The 21,156-nt window shown below is 44.0% G+C and overlaps 1 protein-coding gene across 1 annotated transcript in view; it reads right to left on the bottom strand.

Annotated features, from left to right (window-relative positions):
• The window catches only part of LOC103179807 (E3 ubiquitin-protein ligase PDZRN3), a 104,588-nt gene that overhangs the window by 17,454 nt on the left and 65,978 nt on the right, over positions 1–21,156 (bottom strand). Inside the window, exon 3 of the mRNA XM_042339684.1 lies at positions 1,258–1,511. Within this exon, the coding sequence (XP_042195618.1) occupies positions 1,258–1,328 (71 nt within the window). The 5' untranslated portion in view covers positions 1,329–1,511. The remainder of the gene's footprint in view (positions 1–1,257; positions 1,512–21,156) is intronic.

Below are 21,156 nucleotides of genomic sequence, written 5' to 3'. Positions count from 1 at the left end.
AGTTGCAGTGTCTAGTCGAGTGCTGTAAATGTGAATCATGTAATATCCTTGGCGATCACCTATCAACCAACGCCAAACTGCCATCACTGTAAATAGTGGCACTGTATAGAATGACCGTCACCGCAAATCTACATTATAGCAGGGTTCACCTATGCACAAGACGTTTTAAAGTACATCAGTACAGCCACCTAATCAAGTAAAAGTTCAACCTCTTACACTTACCACGGCTTAACGTGACGAAATAAGTCGGCACAAAAACTGACTATTGAATGGAATGGATGTGGGCCTTACGGACTTATGGATGAGCTGCTCAGGAAACATTTCAATACCAATCGTTACTTGGTTCAAAGATGTGTGTTTCTTTTTGCTCTGTCCTGTATTTCCCCTACCTACCTACCTACCTCTCTCTCTCTCTCTCTTTCTCTCTGCCCCCTTTCCAGGAGAATTGACCAATTGTAGGGCTTTTTTAAGTGAAGTATGAGAGACGTGCAGTAGAAAACATTTCAAAGTGAAACGGATATTTCTCGAAGGAGAAATGCACTGGGTCTGGAAGCAGCCTCTGCGTGTGGCGGGGGCAGAAGCAACCAAAAAGATTACGACGTAAATTAGCGGCTAAGTGTAATAATAAAGGTTAGTATCACAGGATACCTCAGGGGCTTTGGGAATGAATTCTGATCGCTTCCCGGCTGAGCTGTACTGACAGCAGTTTGTGCCCTATGTAAATTGAGGTGCAGATGGTAATTAAAGTAAACAGCAGCGCCTGCAAACTGGCAAACTGACTGCCTGATATGAGACATGGCGCAGCTTCAAACTCAAACGGACGCTTGGTTCCTTTTCGATGCGCTCGTTTTGATTAAAAGGAAATGCACAAATCGTTTCGCATTTCGGATTCGGGACTCCTTGTCTCAATCCTTCTCCATCGCCCACAAAATATACAGTCAATTCACTTTACGGTATATTCTGTGAAGGGCTTTGAGACATCTTGAAGACGTGATAAGGCACTATATCAAATGCAAGGATTATTATTATTATTATTATCTCTCCTCCACAACACCCCCCCACCCATCTATCTTTAAATCCCACTTTAAGATCTCCTTTTCGACCCATGTCTATGATGTCCATGATCACCTCCCCTATCCCTTGCTTGCCGTCTGACTCTGACACTGTCCAGTGCCTCATGTTGCGCTATCCTGAGTGAAGGACAAGTTATCGTAGGTTCACCAGAAAAACACAGAGGCACAGACACAGGCAGCTTACTCTTCGGGCAAAAGGTATTGGTCCAGTATTGCAATGGGTGGAGTAGGTGACCTCATTTTAGCCAATGCCATGATGTGCTCGAAGGTGATATCAGTCTGGGTGCCTGTATCGATCAGGTGCGAGTCGTGAGGAGGATTCAGCACTTTAGCGTTCGGAGTTCTCCTCAGCACCTGCACCACGATGGGTTCTTTGGCTGTTCGGAACGCCTCCACCGCTTGCTCGTGTGTGGCTCGGGATAAATCCTTTCCGTTGACCTGACGGACAAAGCGTAACGGACGATGAGAAGGAAAGCAACGAAACTCTGGCTCTATGAAAATTCTGTATAAAAGTAGTTATAAACGAGAGCTCAAACTGCACATTCTTTTTCACATACGTTACCAAACAGTGCCTTTGGCAAGTTAAATATAAGCCTCTATCATCCCTCCCCGCTCCACCCAAAAAACAAATCGTCAAATAACCTTGGTGATTTCAAACTTACTGTAAACTAACGGTCTTGTAATCAAGGTGACAGATGCAGCTTAAGATACAATAGGCAATAACACAAATAACGGCAGGATTGCACGCAGATAACAAAAATATACTGTAAAGCGAATCGACTATATATTTTGTGGGCGAAAGGCGGCAGCCAATTGCGCACAGCAGCGTCCCCACAAACAGTCGCGGATTGAAGTGAACAAATTATTATTATTATTTTTTGATTTCATTTATTTCATTTCAGGTTATTAGGGAGCAATCTATTTGTCCGGGCCGCGAGGAGGGGAAGCCCTGAGTGTGCAAGAGCAAGTTTACTTTCTGACATTTGTAGGCAACATCAACAACGACTTGCATCTATATAACGGATCTCACGCAGGGTAGAGTCCCAGAGTGCTCGACAGTGGCAGAGTATGAGGCAGGGAGCTTCCTTCAACTGTTTTCTGTCCTAATAATCTCCTAGCGCCTTATCATGTCTTCGAGACGTCTCAAAGGCTTCACAGGATACACTGTAAAGTGAATTAACTGTATCTTTCGAAATGCGGCAGCCAGTTGCGCACACCCACGGAAATTCTCCAGGTGTTTCTCTATTCTCAGCTTCCGTCAGGGTCAAATTCATGAGACGTTTGTCCTCTGGCTGTTATATGACCTAATATACAAAACTAAAAAAAAAAAACCCGACATGAGATAAATCACGCCAGAAAGTCTGAGTGATCTATAAGGTTCTGCTAGCCAGCAGCTTTGTTCAACTGAACAGTCACAAAAACGGTGACGATTAATGTCCATCTAATCTAATCCAGTTAATTGGCTTCCGGTGGCCTCTTGGATACAAGATGCAATTAAAACAATGAGCTTCTCCCGTTTCACCTTTGAAACGGTTCCACTTCAGCAGCTCAAGACCACAAGCTCCGAAAGGTTTGCAATGCGTTCCAGTCCTAACGCTACGGCTGTCAGGAATTTCAGAACAGATAGAGAGACGCGATCGTACCCGTTTTGCCCCGGGACACGGGAGAATCGGGACTTGTTCTCTGCAAACATCACAACGATCAGCCGCTGATACTTTTTTAAAGTTTATGAAAGAACACGGTTAATGACATTAGAGGTTGGTCCCTGAAAACGTTCTTGAGGGACAGCTTTTTGTCGACAAAATACAGAGTCAATCCATATTACAATATATTCTGTGAAGCGCTTTGAGACGTCTCGACGACATGTTAAGGCGCTGTATCAAATGCAAGGATTATTATTAATATTAGATCATAACGTTTGGAGCCGTGGCTGAATCAGTTTGACACCAAAGAGTGTGAATCAGTGTCCTGGAGAGAACTACCTCCGCACAGGGCTTTCTGCAACCAGGCACTGATTTGGTTTGTTCGATCGCCTGATGCTCCAGAGCAGTCCTGAGGGAGCCGCTGGATTATCAGCGGTGTCGCGCTTCAGTTGGGACGTTAAACCGACGTTAGGAGTCTTTGTACCTGTTCAGATGTCATGATTCCCCCGACACAATAGAAAAAGAGAAGGAGAACTTGTCCTGCTGTACTGGCCCACGATCTTCCAGACAAAATTCACTTCCGAATGACCAATTATAACAATAATAAGCCTTGCATTTGATATAGCGCCTTATTGCGTCTTTGAGACGCCTCAAAGCGCTTCACTGTACTGTACTGTAAAGCGTAGTGACTGTGTACCTTGTGGAAGAAACGTGGCAGCCAATTGCAGTAGTGTCCCACAAACAGTCGTGGATTGAGTGACCACATTATTATTATTATTTGTCCGATCACCTGTCTCTCCAGTACAATTGTTTGTGAGACATTGCTGTGCGCGATTTGGCTGCTACGTTCGCTCCCCTACCGCCCCCCCCAAAAAAAAAACCAGTCACTACACTTTACAGTGCATCCTGTCAAGCGCTTTGAGACACCCTATTTACGTGAAAGGCACTGTATCAAACGTAAGGATTAAGGAGTAGTTTTAATTTTATTCTTAATTCTTTCAACAGCTCTGATGTGCTTGCGAGCTCTGCGTAATAACTGACACCTAATTCTTGCCTCCTGATCTGATAAGAATTTGCGCACGGGTTCAATGTAATTTTCACCTTTTTCTGGCAACATCTGATGAAGACTTTAAACGAGCACCCGATTAAATAAATTACTGCCGAAAGCCACAGTGGTTAATTAAATCAATAAGATAGCAAAAAAAAAGTTGACATCATGCCGGGATAAAGTACAACTGATGCTATATTGCCATGGCAAATAATCGTTGCATTTGATACAGCGCATTTCACAACAGGGCATCTCAAAAGTGCTTCACAGGATGGATTGTAAAACGCAGTGACTGTGTGTTTTGCAGGAGAACACGGCAGCAGATTTGCACGCAGCAACGTCCCACAAGCCGCCACGGTGCAAACGTCCGATTTTATTCGGGGGATTGTTGGCTGGGACACCGGGGGAGAGAGAGACAGAGAGGAAAATCCCCTCTCTTTTCAAAGAGTGCCACGGGATCTTTAATTCCACCCGAGCAGGCAGACCCGGGTTATTCTCTCATCTGAAGGACGGAGCCTTTTCGGAGTTTGAATTAGCGTTGCTATTTTTAAACCCTCTCCCAAGTCGACGCATTTCTTTTCCATTTGGTCTCCCCCTGAGCTGCACGTCGTTCTGCAGCGTGTTCCCTCCGTCCTGCGCTGGCTGCTAGCACAGTCTCGCTGAATGCTCCGAAACTGCCTTCCTCGGGGATGCACCTGGCCTTTGCTTGACACCTCCCCACAGTACAGTACGGTAAGGGAATCAGCTCCGCTTCCTTTAACATTCTGTGGTGCCATCTGTTGGGCTCCAACAGACCCTGGCGCCGCGCCAACGCAGGACGCTAACATTTCCCTGGCTTCCGTGGGCAGAACGGTCACAAAACCCTCTCTGTTTCCCGCTGTTCACAGAACCCTCCGACCGCAATGTTTCTAAAAATAAAACCCACTCCTTTATTTTGACGCTCCTTTGGTCCTCCCCACGGGATTTAACGAGGTCAGCGCTCACCGTTTCATTTTTCAGTGGAAAAGTACTCTTGTTTCGGGGAGAAAACAGATTGCGATTGTGAGCCCAATGAAGGTCTTAAATAACGACAAACCTTGCATTTCATACAGCGCCTTTCACACGGGGATGATGCCTGTCAGATACACAGTCGCTGGGCTTTACAGTAAAACACTGGGAACGCTTTGAGATACCCTCCCGAAGTGAAAGGTTCTGTATCAAATGTGAGGATTTTCCACACAATCTCTTGTCCCTTTAAGATCCAGTTTAAACCTTCGTTGTTGATTGCATGACACAATGAGTGGGTTGGAACAATAAATTCAACCTGGGTTACATTCATGTAGGAAACAAACCTTTGCCAAACTTTGGCACTGCGGTTTAGTGAGAGAAAAAGCCTCGACTAGTATTGGGGAGAGAGCTTTCACTGCGCGATAATGTACAGTCAGTTCTTCAGTGTTGAAGATCACTTCACATTCAGATGATGGTTTAATATTGTCCCTCTCGCATGCAGACATACAGCGCTTCACTTTAGTATCACGAACAGCGATACCGAGCCAGTAGTATAACAGCGTGCCAGCACAAATCAGTCTTTCTATTCTAGTGAGAGAACACTGTCAATTACCATTACGATTCCTACACATCACTCTAATTCTACATTGCATTGTTTAGTGTTATAAATTCACAACAATATTGCTATTACTTACCTGGTACATTGTGATTAAACAGTAAAATATTCCATGTTTAAATGGGTTAGTTGTTTTACTTTGCGGATTGGGTCGTATTGGATTGCTCCGGCACGTAATGAAGCTCACTAAACTAATATTTACGATCTAAATAGGTTTGCCATTTTGCGAGAGATTTATAAGGCAGTCTGTAACGATATTAAATGTGGTATGACTGCCTGGCGGAGCAGATGTCACATTGCTTTATGTGGCGCGATCCTTCAGTCTTATATAAAAAATATGACACATATGCTTCACTATTTGTTCCTTTACTGGATGAATTTACCATTGCAGTCAGCCCTCGTTGCTCTGGGGAACAGTTACTGTAGAATAGATCAGCTGTGTACAAGACGAACATCGTGTGTAGCGAGATTGTTTTTCTATTCATCGGCCTGCCTTTCCTGATCTCCAGACAGCCATCAACATCCCTCAAGCTTCTCTTCAAAGCAGGGAGTCAGCAAACCCCTTGTAGCTTAGGTGGAGTCCTGTAGCTTAGAGCTCGCCCCGCAAGCCAGAGGACCTGGGTTCGATTCCCGGGCAAGGCTCACGGCAATGTCCCACAAACAGCCATAAAGTGAGCGACCAACTTTTTTTTTTGGAGTGCGGGGAGGACTGATGGCTGCGACACCGAGGGAGAGAAACTCCCTTCTCTTCTTGAATAGTTTTGGAAGTTGAGATCGAAGCGAATCGCATCAATGCATTCAAGAGAAAACTTGAAGCATACACAATGGTGAGGGAAGGGAAGGGTACACGAGAGGGAATAGGAAGGGTGGGGACTTGTGAGGAGTATAAACAGTGACATAGACTTGTTAAGTCAAATGGCCTGTTTCCAAACTCGATATAAACTTCTATTTTATTTTACGTTTGCACAGAATATTTTCCAGGATCATGGAAAACACTAATCCACTTGAAGAACGAACATTGTACATCAGAAAAAAACTTGCTCTTGGCCACGGACCAGGCTGACGGGTTCAATTTTGAGTGGCAGGTCCCACAAAGAAATGATACCTTATGAGTAAACATTGTTCTTATTAAACTGCTGACATTTGGGCTTTGACGCTCTTTACATCTGTGTATTCGGCATCTTAAACGAATTACAATGAGGTCTGGAATGAGCCAAAGATAGCTCATTTACACAGACCTGAAATTTCACAATTTTCGGTGATTTATCAAGGGACTCTTTTCACATGGTGGCTATTATTCAAACTGGATCGTGGCAATACCACATTTAATTAAAGATCTCAGACTTACATCGCAGCAGTAAAACATAATCTTTCCTCGAGTAATCCCCTTGTTATTTCTAGACAGTCAGCCAGTTATACTCGGCTGGAGGCAATACTACAAGCACAGTTACTTAGAAGATATGTACATGGATCAAGGTCACAGCACTGATATTTCAACGTCTCATTACGCTCTTTTGTAAAACGGTGTTCAATTAAAGCACTGAAACTGGTAACCATTTGTACATTCAAATTCACAGTACCATTTAACATTTAACTAAATACTCTTGCATCTCGCCACCTTTCTCCTTTGTTCTACAATGGTGTGGCGGGGACAGGAGATAGATTGAACAGTGTGGAAACAGGCCATTCGGCCCAACTAATCTGTGCCGGTGTTGAGACACTTTAGGCCACCAAATCCCAAAGCATTGGAACTCTCTCCCCCCAATCCCTCTGCCTTGCCCCCTTCTTCTCCTCTTTCAGATCACGACCGAAGACCTTCCTCTTCAATCCAGCGCCATGGCCCTCGGTTAACATTTCATCCAAAGGATGGCACCTCTGACAATGCAGCATAAACCCAGCATTGAGTAATCTAGATTATTTGGGTTCAAAGTCCTGACATGGGGTTGAAACCCACAACTTTCTCACTCATATTATCTAAATATCTGTTAGTTCTCATCCAGGCTTCTGTCCTTCAGGGTGCGCACACTGAGTGAAGGTTGGTTGGCACCACTGATGTTTTTCACACGCAGCCTTACACTGCCAGCAGCAAAGTTCAGTGCTGCTGTTATTTTCTAAGGCAACTGACAATGAGTGCAGCGTTCACAGTTGACTCTGCATGCAAATCAGCGCTGAGAAGATGACAAAATTCATTCAGTGCCTCACATGGCAGACAGAGGCTGCTAATGCACCCATTTTCAGTCAGATTCGAGGAACTCAATCTTATCCTGAAAACCCAATTCCCTCGTTTCCGCATCTGCTATCTTCACTCTTCTCTGGAGTCCGTGGTTCTGTCTCCGTCCTATAGTTTTCCAAATGGTCACAAGAGTGAATAGCTGCTAAAACATCCACGCTCCACAGTCTTAGAACGTATTCCACATTAACTCAGCTTCTCTGCTCTACACAACTTGTGCTCAACAATGACAGGTGGGTGTTGGAGGTGTTATAATGAACGCTGGTTGAGGAGCAGGGAATAGACCCTTGTGCTGGCCAGGTAGGCAAATTGGCCAAACTGGCTCAAGCATGCTTTGTGTCACTAATATTTCGGAAATTTGCTCACTTAAAGCAGCAGCCGACTTCAAAGCTTAGATCCTTCCAATAACAAGCGTTAACTTTACAAAATGATAATAATAATAATCCTTACATTTGATACAGCGCCTTCTCAAGTTGTTGAGACGTCTCAAAGCGCTTCACAGAATACACTGTAAAGTGCATTGCCTGTGTATTTTGTGGGCGAAACGCGGCAGCCAATTGCTCTCAGCAGCGTCCCCGCAAACAGTCGTGGGTTGACTGACCAGATTTTTCAACGCATTAGAGTGCACCCCAAAAGCATCCCGAGATGAACAAAAACACGAAGCAGGCTTGTGGTTCAAGGTGAAGCTTTTAACCTTTTTAAATCCGGAAAAAAAAAAAAAATCGGGGGTTTAGCGAGACTGATTGGGCAGCAAAGCGATTCGTTTAGAAATATTTACTTTGTGAAGCTGAGATTTTTTTCCCCCTCCCGTTCGCCCTTTAAAGTGTTTTTGACATTCAGATCTTTTGATTTGAAAAAAAAATCAAGTGTGAAATGCAACAAGCAGCAGACAAAAACGGCGACTTACGGCCATATTAGCTGATAAAACCATCTGCACAATGTGCCAGGGCTTGAATAGAGAGAACAATGCTAAGCCATTTTACTGCTGTGACGGTTCCATCAACCGCGATTCTTCAAAAAGTACACGCAAGTATCAGAAGCCTTTATGTCACTGAAAAGCTATGCAAATCCTTAGGAAATGAAGTGTAAAAATACTTGTCCCAACGGGGTCACAGCTGTCTCAGGCTTCTTTTAAGTCACTTCTTATAGTCTGCTTAACTACTAGCAACTTCCTAAGGCATTTAAAGAAAAAAAAATGAACCCCCCCCCCAAAAGAAAACCTCTTCAAAGAGTCCACAGAAGACAAGAATGCTCGTGGCTTATCTTCCGACGATTCTTTGAGCAGTTTGCAATGAAGAACTCACAGAAGCCGCATTAATTCTGCCTGCTAACGGTAACTAATCCCCCTTTTATTTTAGCTGTCTGAACCACTTGCTCAAAAAAGCAATAAGACTTTCTGCATGCTTAGTACAAGACTATGTCAATATCCATACGTTTCTCCTCCTTTGTTTCTCTGCTATTCACATACGCAAGTTATCCAGTTAGAACTCATTTCTTTAGCCCAGAGAAGAGCGTAGAATCCTTTTGCAATCCGTGAATGTGCTATTATCGGAGAACGATAAGTATTATAGGCAAATAGGCTCGCAAGTGACCAGACATAAAACGTTCAGAGGTTTTGAAGCGCAGGTTTTTTTTTTTTGTTGTTGGCATTGAGCGCGTGGGAATCCAGTTTAATTTCCAGAAAGGAAACAAACACACGCGCGCGCAACTGAAATAGATCTGCTAGGGTTAAAGAACGCTTTCGTTTTAGCTTTCGAGCACTTTAGGACACTATCCTGGATGAACGGCACAATATAAATGCAAGTTGTCATTACTCGAGATTAACACAGGGACACAGGGAATAAATTAGTTTTATTGTTCAGCCGGGTGTCTGACACATGCAGAAGAAGTCCATCGCTGTGCTTGAGACTATCCAGATTAGACCAAAGAGTTCCTATGCCACTGACACACTGCTATGTTTTCCCTGTGTCCCTGTGTTAATCTCGAGTAACTAATCGTGACTGGTTGTGGAAATGAGGATCATGGCTGGTTGATGGCAAGTTTGACTTGTGCCACGTACAAGTTAAAGTCCCTAAAACCGCAAATAATTAACCTCGCAGATGCCTACATTCTTCAGATCAGATATGCTCCATATCTCATATGATTGAGTCCTCATTGATCCCCCCAAAAATTCAGTGGAACAGTCATCTTTTTACATGAATTTGGCACAATGGTTTTGTGATGCTGTGAGCTACCTCTGCTTCATGTAAGTCTCTAACTCTTTCTTTGCGTGCCGCCCTGATGCCTTCTTTAGCTTGGTGTGTGAGGAGGTCATTAGATGGCGATTTCCCCCTCGTTGGCCCAGCCGGGCTAAGGCAAAGTATAGCAGAAGGACACAAATTAACAGAGTCATCAAAGAGTCCTGGGTCATGTCATCTGGGGAAGTCAGGTTCTGATACAATAGCGGAGCAATAGCATAAAGAACCAACAAAATTTACAGCATCGAAGGAGGCCCCTTTGGCCCCTTGCGTCTGTGTTGGCAATGGACTCAAATGCAAGTTAATAATAATCATAATAATCCTTGCATTTGATATAGCGCCTGATCACATCGTTGAGAGGTGTCTGTTTCAAGGAAGTCCTTCACATTTCTGCACCAGGCGGGTCTTATGTTTTGATCGCGCTTATGGTCACCTCTCCTCTCCCTCTCCCCCTGGCTCGGGGTCCAGACTCTGCCACCGTGAAGCGCTCCGGGACGCTACCCCGAGGGAAGGACGCTATATAAATGCAAGTTGTTGTTGTTGTTCTGTGTGAAGGATGCCAAGAAATAAACCAATACCTCGTATTGGCGGGAATACTGAATAGAGCAGGCAAGCCGGGAATAGCAAGTTTACTTCTTCCCACAATTATTTCATTAGAACTAACCGGTCGCTCACTTCATGTTTGCTTAAGAATTATAATTGATCATTTGTTAATGAGCAACATAAACCACCAAGCATAAGAGCAATACCTTTTTGCTGTTTCCGTGGCTGTGAAGTCCCCCCGCCACTCTCTTTTAACAAAAACACACTCCACTTTGACCTTTGTTTGCCTGGGGCTAGATATTTCCTTTCTTTTAATGTTTTTTTTAAAAAAAAAGCCCTGTTGATTTGTCAGTTAACATTTCAGCTGATTTTGACCTAGGTTAAGATTGCGGATTTAATTGATCCCCGACTCTCTTTAATTCAAGAATGCAATTAATTGCACTGAACATGGCGATAATGACCATCCACAAGTAATCTGTTAAAAAAGAATACTAGCATTAGACGGGATGCAAAGGGAAAGCACTTCAAATAGAAGCCACACAAAGTGGCAATTCCATTTTCTGCTGAATCGGATGAAAACAATTATAATTCTCATTAGTCGCTTCTCAACTTTACTCCTTCAAACAATGAAGGGTACAGTTTTCTGAACAGGTTCTCTGTGAAAAGAATAATAATAGCAACAATGGTTCGGCGATGAGATTTTGGAGCTCGAATTTAATTCTCTTATAATAATATTACAATAGTCCTTGCATTTGATAGAGCGCCTTATCACGTCTTCGAGATGTCTCAAAGCGCTTCACAGAATACATTGTAAAGTGAATTGATTGTATATTTTCTGGGCAAAATACGCACAGCAGTGTCCCATAAACAGTCGTGGATTGAGTGACCAAATTATTATTTACTTATTGTCTTCCATCAAGTTTGTTCCAGTCTCTTCCCCCACCACCACACACACACACACACACACCGCCCCACTCTGAACTAATTTGACCTGCTTTAGATCAACCAATGCCGTTCCCACTAAAGGAGAAAAGACTAGCAGCTCATTCTACAACTGGATCCGTTTTCTGAGATTTGTAATTTTCTTTAAAACCCTTAACGAGTCTGTGAATATCAGCAGCATCAATCCCAAATGCCATCAACAGCAACCAACAACAAATTACATTTGCATACTTGCCTTTCACGTCGGGAGGACATCCCAAAACCTCGGGATCAAAGCCCCCAAATCGACTTTGGGACGTCCTCCTGACATGAAAGGCACGTGGAGTAAAGAAAGTTAGCCTAAGGTTTCGCTCTTCCAGTGAATCGAACCTGGATCCTTCCGCTTGCGAGGCGAGTGCTCCAAACAATATGCTACAACACTCCACAATCCTGATGTACAATGTTTTACCGTCGATGATGATGGTCAACGTAGTGTCAGACGCTTTGGGTGCGAAAGAGTCTCACTGTTTGAACAACAAAAGCTGATTTGTGTTCATCTGTGAGCCACGTTGGGATTCAGACAGGACATGCAAAAAATTGCCATGTGCACGTGACGTACATACGTAGATCTCTCAGTCTGGTTCGGATACTCTCAAGCACGGTGAAGAGTTTCTGCGTGTGTCAGACTGTTAATGAATTTGGAGGTGGGGGGTGGGGGGCGAAGAACTCAAATAATTAACGTCAGAAAGTTGGTATATCGATCAATTTCTTCACACACACACACACACACACACACACTCTCTCTCTCTCTCTCTCTCCAAGATAATTGAAATTCTTTCCTGTAGTTTGCCGGGTCTACTTGTGCACAAATGCAACAGAGAAAAATGTTTGGATCTACTGTCTTTGACACAGGGGTTATGTGAGGTGCAGCTTTTTCAAGCTTCGACTGATTTCCGATGCATTTAGTCCGATCTGGTGGCTTTCTCTCAACGAGAACGATGTAAAGGCTGAGGCAATTTATTTCCTTACATGATTCTAATTAATCTGTTTCAACTCTGGCAATATCGGAGACCCCAACTAAGGCAGAACTGTTATAACTCGTCCCCATTAAACACAGAGCTGCTTTGGAGAACATTTGCATATTAACAAAAAAAACGAGATTTTATCTCTCGGAGCATAAAATTGAATGAAGGGCAGACAGAGAAATATCACCACAATCTCAGGCTTTACTGCTTCAAGTTTATCGCAACTAAAGTTCAGCGTTCTTGGCAGAAATAGGATTTCCGCAACTGACAAGGCAGCGGTTACGAATGATTTATTCCTCCACATTACAGACGTGCAAGTTGTTAACATTTTACTCTCAAATATCTTCGCGGAATTGTTCTAAAATTGGCTGGCTGAGCGGGATCAAATTTTCTAATAATGATAAATCTGATTTTGTGACATTGATAGGGAGACCGCATTATTTTATCTGAGATTACACACAAAGACTTTTGACAGAGCATTAAAGTCAATTTGTATTATCGCTGTGATGGAAGAGATTACACCAACCTCAGGCTTCGTTTTACTAGAAATAACTACGGCTAGAAGCCACAAAAATCACTGTATTTAAAGTCTTTATGGAGTAAACGGGGATTTTATCCAAGCCTCTCTAATGCTTAAACTATGCAGGCACAAACTCTACTCGAGATACATAAAGTACAAACCGTTACTCTGGGACAGGGTATACTCTGGGTAACAAAAAGGAATTATTATTAATGCACGAGAATAATATGATAATAGTAATAATTGTTGCATTTGGTGAAGCGCCTTTCAAGTCGGGAGTATATTGCAAAACCCTTCACAGGTTAATCTGTAAGTGACTGTGTCTTTTGTGGACTATGTTAATGGTTTCTTTGCAACAATATGTATATTTCGCGCACAAAATATACAGTATATTCTGTGAAGCGCTTTGAGACGTCTCGAAGACGTGATAAGGCGCTATATATCAAATGCAAGGATTATTATTATAACAAGCCAAAATGGATAAAAGGAAATCAATATAAAGCAGAAACTGTACAACATATGCATTTACTTGTTAAACACCAATAATGTACTGGGCTCACACTCAATCAAACTGCTAAGTGGAAACGTAACTTACTTCTATGGAAAATTATTGTCCTGGGGAAGAGAGCGAGCCAGGATTGGGGAACTTCCATGCGTAGGTTGGATGCATGGGACTCTCAGTCTGGTTTGGGTAGATACTCTTAACTATGGTGAAAGATTTCTGCATGTGTCAGACACCAGGTTGACCAACAAAAAAAAGGGGCAAGTTGTATTATTAAACAGACATACGGAACACCCAAAGCAGGGAAAGGTTTACGTGCCAATAACCCTGCTCGTAAACCTGGCAAAGCAGAAATCAATTGGCAAACGCCTTAATTCCATTGATTTGACAAGGATTGAGGTGCTAGATTGCCCTGTGTGTGTTTGCGCTCAGCCCATCATCCTGTTAAGTCTCCCTTCCTGGAGGAGTGATAACACTTTAATGAAATATTACCGTGCCCCCAGGCAAGACAAGGCACACTCCAGTTCATACATCGCAACTTTTCCACTCACGCTGGCGCCTGAATGTTCATCTCCACCGTCCACACAACTTCCTAAAGAAACAGCCAGCGCTTTTCATTAAATCTTACACAATGAGCGGCAGTGGTGGTTGCTGTGTGTCTCACACCTGTCAATCCTCCAAATCTAGAGTTTGTCCCAACTTGGCAGATCGTAGCTGGCCCCACCAACGACCTTATCTTTTTTGCCAACTGCTAATGGCCAATTTGTGCAATAATTGCTATTTACCCTCAAGCAACCAGCAACCCTGTGTTGCCCAGTGAGCCTCTCAGCGACACAGACATCTTCTGCTGACCTCTGGAGCTCAAATTGATGGCTCTCCACAATACCTTGACGTTTTCTTTACAATAGAATAATATTACATAGNAAAAATCTCGGGGATATACAGTATATCCCGAGATTGTATAGTATATAGTTTGGGACGAGCTAGATGGACCTTGGTCTTCGTTTACCCAGCAAATTCTTATATTCTTATGTTCTTAGCAGTTTTTGTAATGTATAAAGGGGAATGTTCAAAACATTACATCAGCCACGATTCTTTTTCTATTTCAGTTGGATTCACTTATATTTGTTAAACGAGTACCTTTCAGCAGACACGCCAAACCGAGGTCCCGTCTGCCTGTTCAGGTGGATGTTAAAGATCCCGTGGCATTACTCAAAAAGAGAAGGGAGTTGCTCTCTCCCTTTCGTCTACCCAACAAATTCCCTAAATAAAATTGGTCCCTCACCCCACGACTGTTTGTGGGACACTGCTGTGCACAAACTGCCTGCCACGTTTCGCCCACAAAACACACAATCCACGTTAGAATATATCCTGTGGTGCGCTTTGGGATGTCCTCCTGACGTGAAAGATGCTATACCAAATAATAATAAGTGACTAAGTATAAAGGGATGGGTTATTAACCTGGATTGTACTGAGATGGGGGAAGAAGGGGACAGAAAGGGGTAATAACTCGGGTCAATAATTATTATTATTATTAAGGTGTAAAATGCAGAGACTTAGAACATACAGATTAACAGGCTCAGTGGGGAAGGATAATTACGTACTGTGAATCACACTTTAATCAGCATTGAAATCTGCACGTTATTAACCCTTTCTTTCCCCCTCTTCCCCCCATCTCAGTAGAATCCAGGAGAATAACCCATCCCCTTAACTGTCACCTTCCACTTAGTCACCTTACGGAACAAGTGGCTTTGAAGAGTTAAAACTGCATTTTGGAAAGCGTTTTTTTTTTGTCTCTGTCAAGAAAACGGCGAGCAAATGAAAAACGAAAGGAACGAAATCGCAGCGAAGCGATCTGGCATGAAAGACCGGAATCCACTTTGGATCAGTGGCTGGGAATAAGACACACATGCTTTATCTCATTACACGCAGAGGAAAGATCAAGAAGAAGTGCTTGTCAAGATCAAGTCGGAACCCCATAATGTCAAGCTCTGGCAGCTGCTTACAGGGGAAAAGACTTATTGTCAATACGCCAACAGAAATACATTTCTATTAAGGTCAAAAAAGCAGGATTATAATAATAATAATCCTCGCATCTGATACAGCGCCTTATCACGTCTTCGAGGTGTCGCAAAGCGCTTCACAGAATATGCTGTGGAGTGAATCCACTGTGTATTTTGAGGGCGAAACAAGGATGCGTTCGAGATGCATCTCTTCAGCGCTACATCTGGATCAGAGACATCAGCCCCCGTTTTCGTTCGCGGCTCTCCAAAACACAGACTAGATTCGAACAACTTGCTGTCGAACAACTACCTGTAGCTGAAAGTATAACCCTTTCGTTTTGGAGAAAAACTGCACGCCCTAAGCACTGTAGCGCTTTGCGCGCCTTTGCTTTCGCTCATATAAAAACGCACCGCTACTCACTCCACTTTGCACAGCGTATCCTGCGAAACGCTTTGAGACGTCACAGAGGCTGTGGGTCAGCGGGGGAAGCTGGCTGTGGAGATCTGACCGAAAGCGTGGTCGAAGGGAAAGGTTCTTTAATGAACAAACAAAGAACTCGGGGCAGATATTTGCAACGATCCTTCAAGCAGCGCAAATCCTGAAAGAAATATTCATTTCCAGCACTTAAAATATTTCTAATGCGATATTTATAACGCTAATTAGGATGCTTTCCAGCTTAGCGATCCCCTCCCTCTCCCTGCAAATTCCACAGTTGCCTCTGGTGTCTTGTAAAGTGGAGTAATTTGAAACCAGCCTTTTGTGACTCGGAATCCAGTGGAAAGGAAAGCCTGCAGCCAGAAGCACTAACACTGCTGTCGAGTGTTGCTGCTGCCACATGGACTATGAAGCAGGAGTAGCGCCTCAGAATAATAATAATAATAATACTAATAATCCTTGCGTTTGATTCTGCGCCTTATCACGTCGGAAGGAAATCTCAAAGCACTTCACAGGATTTACTGTTGAGTAATGACTGTGTCAAGCGCCTTGGGACATCCTGCCGTCGTGAAAGGCTCTATTACATAGGTAATTTTGCATTGTATTTGCGGTCAAACACAACAGCCCAAACGCACACAGCAACGTCCCACAAACAGCCATGAAACGAGCGACTAATTTTATCCGGGGCATTGCTGGCCAGGACCTGGGGAGAGAGAAACTCCCTCCCTTCTCTTTTCGAATAGTGCCGTGGGATCTTCAACTTCCACCCGAACCCCTGGACCAGACCTCGGTTTTAACGTCTCAAGTGAGTTGATCATTCACTTCCTGTTCGCTGGATGTTGCTGTGGGCAAATTGGCTGCTGCGTTCGCCAACAAAATACACAGTCACTTCGCAGTAAAGTGCTTTGAGACCTTCCCATCGACATGATAAGAGGTTATACCAAACACATGGATTATTATAATTATTTTCATTATAACGTTGTTACAGTTTAAATCACCCTGTGGAGGTAATTTCATAATGGTTTTCAGTGATGGGTCGGCCAAACCAATAACATTGCCACTTTTGAATATATTTGCGCTTCTTAAAATAGCAATTTTTAAAATGATTTTAATGTTTTTATTATTTATTTCATGGACTTAATTTTTTAATTATCGTTATCCAACTTTTCATTTTGATTATTATTTGTATTGACTTACTTGTGTCCAAATCAGTGGAGCTGTGATTTTACCATCCTTCATCTGATGACATGAAAAGCATCGTCTACTCTCTTGACACCCCAACTAATCCCTTAACAGATCTGTCTGTATTTTTGTCCCTGCTAATGTCGCCTAAAAAAAAATAATTGACCGAGCCGTAAATTATTAGTGAAGTGAACCGCAGATTTTGCTTTCTTCGTGCCCAGTTCGTTCCCCTTTTTTCTTGTCGTGTCTAATTTCTGACGGTGGAGCCGTGAGTGACAGACTCCAATTTCTCCTCCCCTGTGACCTTCTGCCACCTGCTTCAGTGCATAAGACAGATGTGCAGACGCACTGAAGCCACTTACAGAGGGATGCAACGAGAAACTTGCTTATTAAAAAAAAGCCCCACGCACAGACAGACGCATTATTAGGTGATTGATTTAATGTTCCATTATTCTTATTTTACTTTCTGGGGGTCATAATCTGTCAAACAGAAACATGGTCGCTCAATCCACCACAATCCCACTGTTTGTGGGACACTGCTGTGCGTAATTGGCTGTCGAGTTCCCACCACAAAAACGCACAGTTATTACACTTTGTAATACAATCTGTGAAGAGCTTTGAGACGTCTCAACAATGTGATGAGGCGCTATATCAAATGCAAGTATTATTATTCCTATTATACCGCTTAGCAGTTATTTTGCCCACAGTCACATTAACACCTTTACAATTTCACGGTGGGGTTTCAACAGTTGCCAGGGTTGAGAACAGCACAGTCAAAGATCCTGTCTCCGCAGTGACCTTCTTCCTTGCCTCCTTCAAGACCCGTCTCAAGATCTTCCCTTTCGACCGCGCCTTCGGTCACCCTCCTACCCTCTACCCTCCCCGCATCTCCACCCCTCCTGATCCCAACCACCAGCTCGGTTGCAGATCCCTGACTGGTCAGCGCCTTGGGACGTCTTCCTGACATGAAAGGAGGTGTACAAATGTAATTAGTTGTTGTCCAATATCCACCTGATATCTAGAAGTGGCTTTATGAACCTCTCTGGTGACAGTACAGGAGATGCTATAGTCAACCGTTGGACTGAGGTTCTTCCGTTGAACCTGAGTGGATAAATCTTCCACCAGCCACTGAGACAGGGAGATCCGAACAAACTTGCACAATCCAAGCTCTGTTTCTCCGCAAGTAGCCCTTCAGTCAAAGGTTACAAATAAAACGTAAGTGGTGCAACCTGTTAAAGAGGAGATTATCTGTGCGTCAATAGACTTTACAAGCCTGGTAGTGTGAGCTCTCGCCATTATAGATTGAACCAACTGTGTTCTCACACCAATGAAGTCACTGAGCGGAGAAATCGCTGCTGGATTCTTTTTTTTAACGTGACACGCAATACGATTTAACGATCTGTACGGCAACCGACGTTCACCACAGAAAGTCAGTACATTGAATCGACGCAGTCATTTCATCGCGTTCTTCCATTTTCGGTCACAAACGCTACTTTTTTTTTTAGCCTCCTCCGTCTCTCTCGGACACTTCCATTGAGCAACAAGGACTGCAAGGCATCGCTAGACCTTTCTTTTCGCTGCTGTGCCCATTACTGTCAGACACAACTAAAAACGGTTCATCCGTTTCGCCCACAAAATCCGCAGTCGCTTCACTTTATATATTCTGCGAAGCGCTTTGAGACCTCTCGAAGACGTATCCAATGCAAGGATTATTATTATTATTATTATTATTACTGTTATAATTCTCCGCAGAGCAAAACAAAAAGCAAGTCACAACTTGTGGACGGGAGCGGAAGGCGGAAATATATTTAGCAACCTTAATAGGATTTACCCAGTCTCCCTGGTTTAGCAATGAAAAGTAAGCAGTTCATTGTATGTGGGTGTCGCTGCATGACATGCATTATTCATGGACAAGTCAGGAGGGAAATTTCAATTGCCAGTTTCTCACAAACGTCCAATTAAAAAACGAGGGAATTCTGAGCGATAGACTGGGGCCACGGTCATTAAAGGGCAGTTGCTGAGATTAGAGGGCTCCCCCTCCCGCCTGTCACCCTGAGTCGTTCTGCAGCTAAAGCAAATCAGAGGCTGAACGAGTGAAATTAAATGCGCTGCGTGGAAAACAATTCCCCCCCACACCCAGCACCACCCCCACCTCTTCCCTGTGAACAGTCACCTTGTTTAAACAAATACCTGCCTAATTTCAGGTAATTGCATCGCCTTCAAAAACCCCCCACCCCCCCACCCCCCAACTTTGAGTGCTGTTGCTGGTGATGGGAGGGGTTGCAAATTTTCACTTAATTGACTGTGTTGAATGCGTCACCTACGCAGCACAATGTGTGTGTGTGGGGTGGGGGGGGCGGGTGGCAAACAGGAGACTAGTTAAATTCTTGGGCTATGTCAAAGCAACTGGAGCGTCTCGGTGCCAGGTGAAGCCGGCAGGTCCAACACAAGATGACCTGACAGATGCTGTGTGACTATACCGACCTGCGAAGGCTGAGGACCTCGCGAGAGCCTGACTCGGAACCACAACGCACATTACCCTTCGGGTGAGATGTTAACCTGAGGTCCCGTCCCATCTCTCTGCCTGTTCAGGTGGAACGTTAAAGAGTCAATGCACTCGACAGTGTATTCTGTGAAGCGCTTTGGGACCTTTGGAAGACCCGACAAGGCGCAGTCTCAAATGCAAGGATTATTATTTGTTAAAAAGAGAAGCGAGCGTCTCTCTCACGTGTCCTAGCTGACAATTCCCCACCCCGCTCAAACCGAAAGCTGGTTATTCGCTTTGTGGCCATTTCTGGGACTTGCTTTTCCGCGCGCAAACTGACTGCAACACACACTGTCATTTCCCTTCACAGTGTGTCCGGCAAAGCGCTTTTGAGATGTCCTCCCGACGTGAGAGGCACAGTCTCACGGAAATAAAACGATCGCTTTTCCGGAGGTAATAAAACCCCTCCAGAAAAAATATATTGCTCACGCAATCCACAACTGCTTGTGGGACACTGCTGTGTGCAATTGGCTGCAATCTGGAACTCCCTTCCTCACTCCCTTCGCCTCTCTTCCCATTTTCAGGTCTCTGCTGAAGACCTTTCTTTTCGACTGCGCCTTTGGTCGCCTTCCTCCCCCTCCCCCTGGCTCGGCCCCAGGATCCGTTGCTGTCCGGTGTGCAGGGCGCTATATAAACCCAAGTTGTTGTTGTTGCTGCCCGCGTTTCGCCCACAAAATACAGTCATTGCACTTTACAGTCCGTTCTGTGAATCGCTCTGAGACGTCTCGAAGACATGAATAAGCCTCTATATCAAATGCAACTATTATTACTATCATGTAACACTGAAGCTTTTATTTTGCTGGGAGAGGGAGAGAAAAAAAAACTAACGAAGGCTTCAATAAATTACAATTCCAGCATGTCCATAAAGTCTGGCTCCATAAGCCGGCAGAACAGGCTCACAAAGAGGATCAAATATACAGGAGCTCAGTCTTTATCCCTGCCTCATCCACAGATAATTCAGAGATTCTCTTCATTAAGGGGTTTGGCAAGCTGCCTATAATTTATTTTCTCTCTCTGTCTCTCTCTGTCTCTCTCGGTCGCCGGCCAATGCAAAGTTAATGATGCAGAACTCTTGTTTTTTTCCCCCCCTCTCTCGTTAATGTGTGTCGTTGCTCATACTTTCGGCGGAACAGACCAGAGTCCGTGGCTGGCTTAAAAGCCGATGTGCGTGAGCCTAGCGAAAAAACTGAATCTCTTGTCGGTTTCCGTTTCACTGCAATACGTTAACTGGAGAAACGGTGGTGCTATTCGAGGCTCACTCCAGGACTCTCAACTTCACAAAGGGATCAGCTCAAGTCATTCGAGTGCCAGAGTCTGGCTGCAAACACAGGCCAGTTGCTAGGTGTAATGAATGACGTTCGCATTCTCAATGCGACGTAGATCGCCGTGCTGTGACTGAATACTCGAGCGAGACAAAAAAAAAAATTAATGAGCGTCAGGGAGAGCATAAGCAGACGCGCGAAGAGGAGTGCAAAGGGACGCATTGTGTTAAAGGACAATTACCCGCAGTGACTGAATAGGAAACTATATGACATTCCCTCATCCCCAGCGATTACATGGAGTTGATTTCGCTGACGGGAAAGCAACTGAAAATTCCAAATCGGATTTTTTTTTTTGTCGAAGCAAAAAACTTTAAGACTTTAAT

The sequence above is a fragment of the Callorhinchus milii genome, unplaced genomic scaffold (genome assembly GCF_018977255.1).
Source record: "Callorhinchus milii isolate IMCB2004 unplaced genomic scaffold, IMCB_Cmil_1.0 Scaffold12, whole genome shotgun sequence".
Taxonomy (NCBI): Eukaryota; Metazoa; Chordata; class Chondrichthyes; order Chimaeriformes; family Callorhinchidae; genus Callorhinchus; species Callorhinchus milii.
The sequence above is the reverse complement of the archived record's forward strand: the minus strand, read 5'-3'. Positions and strand labels throughout refer to the sequence as shown.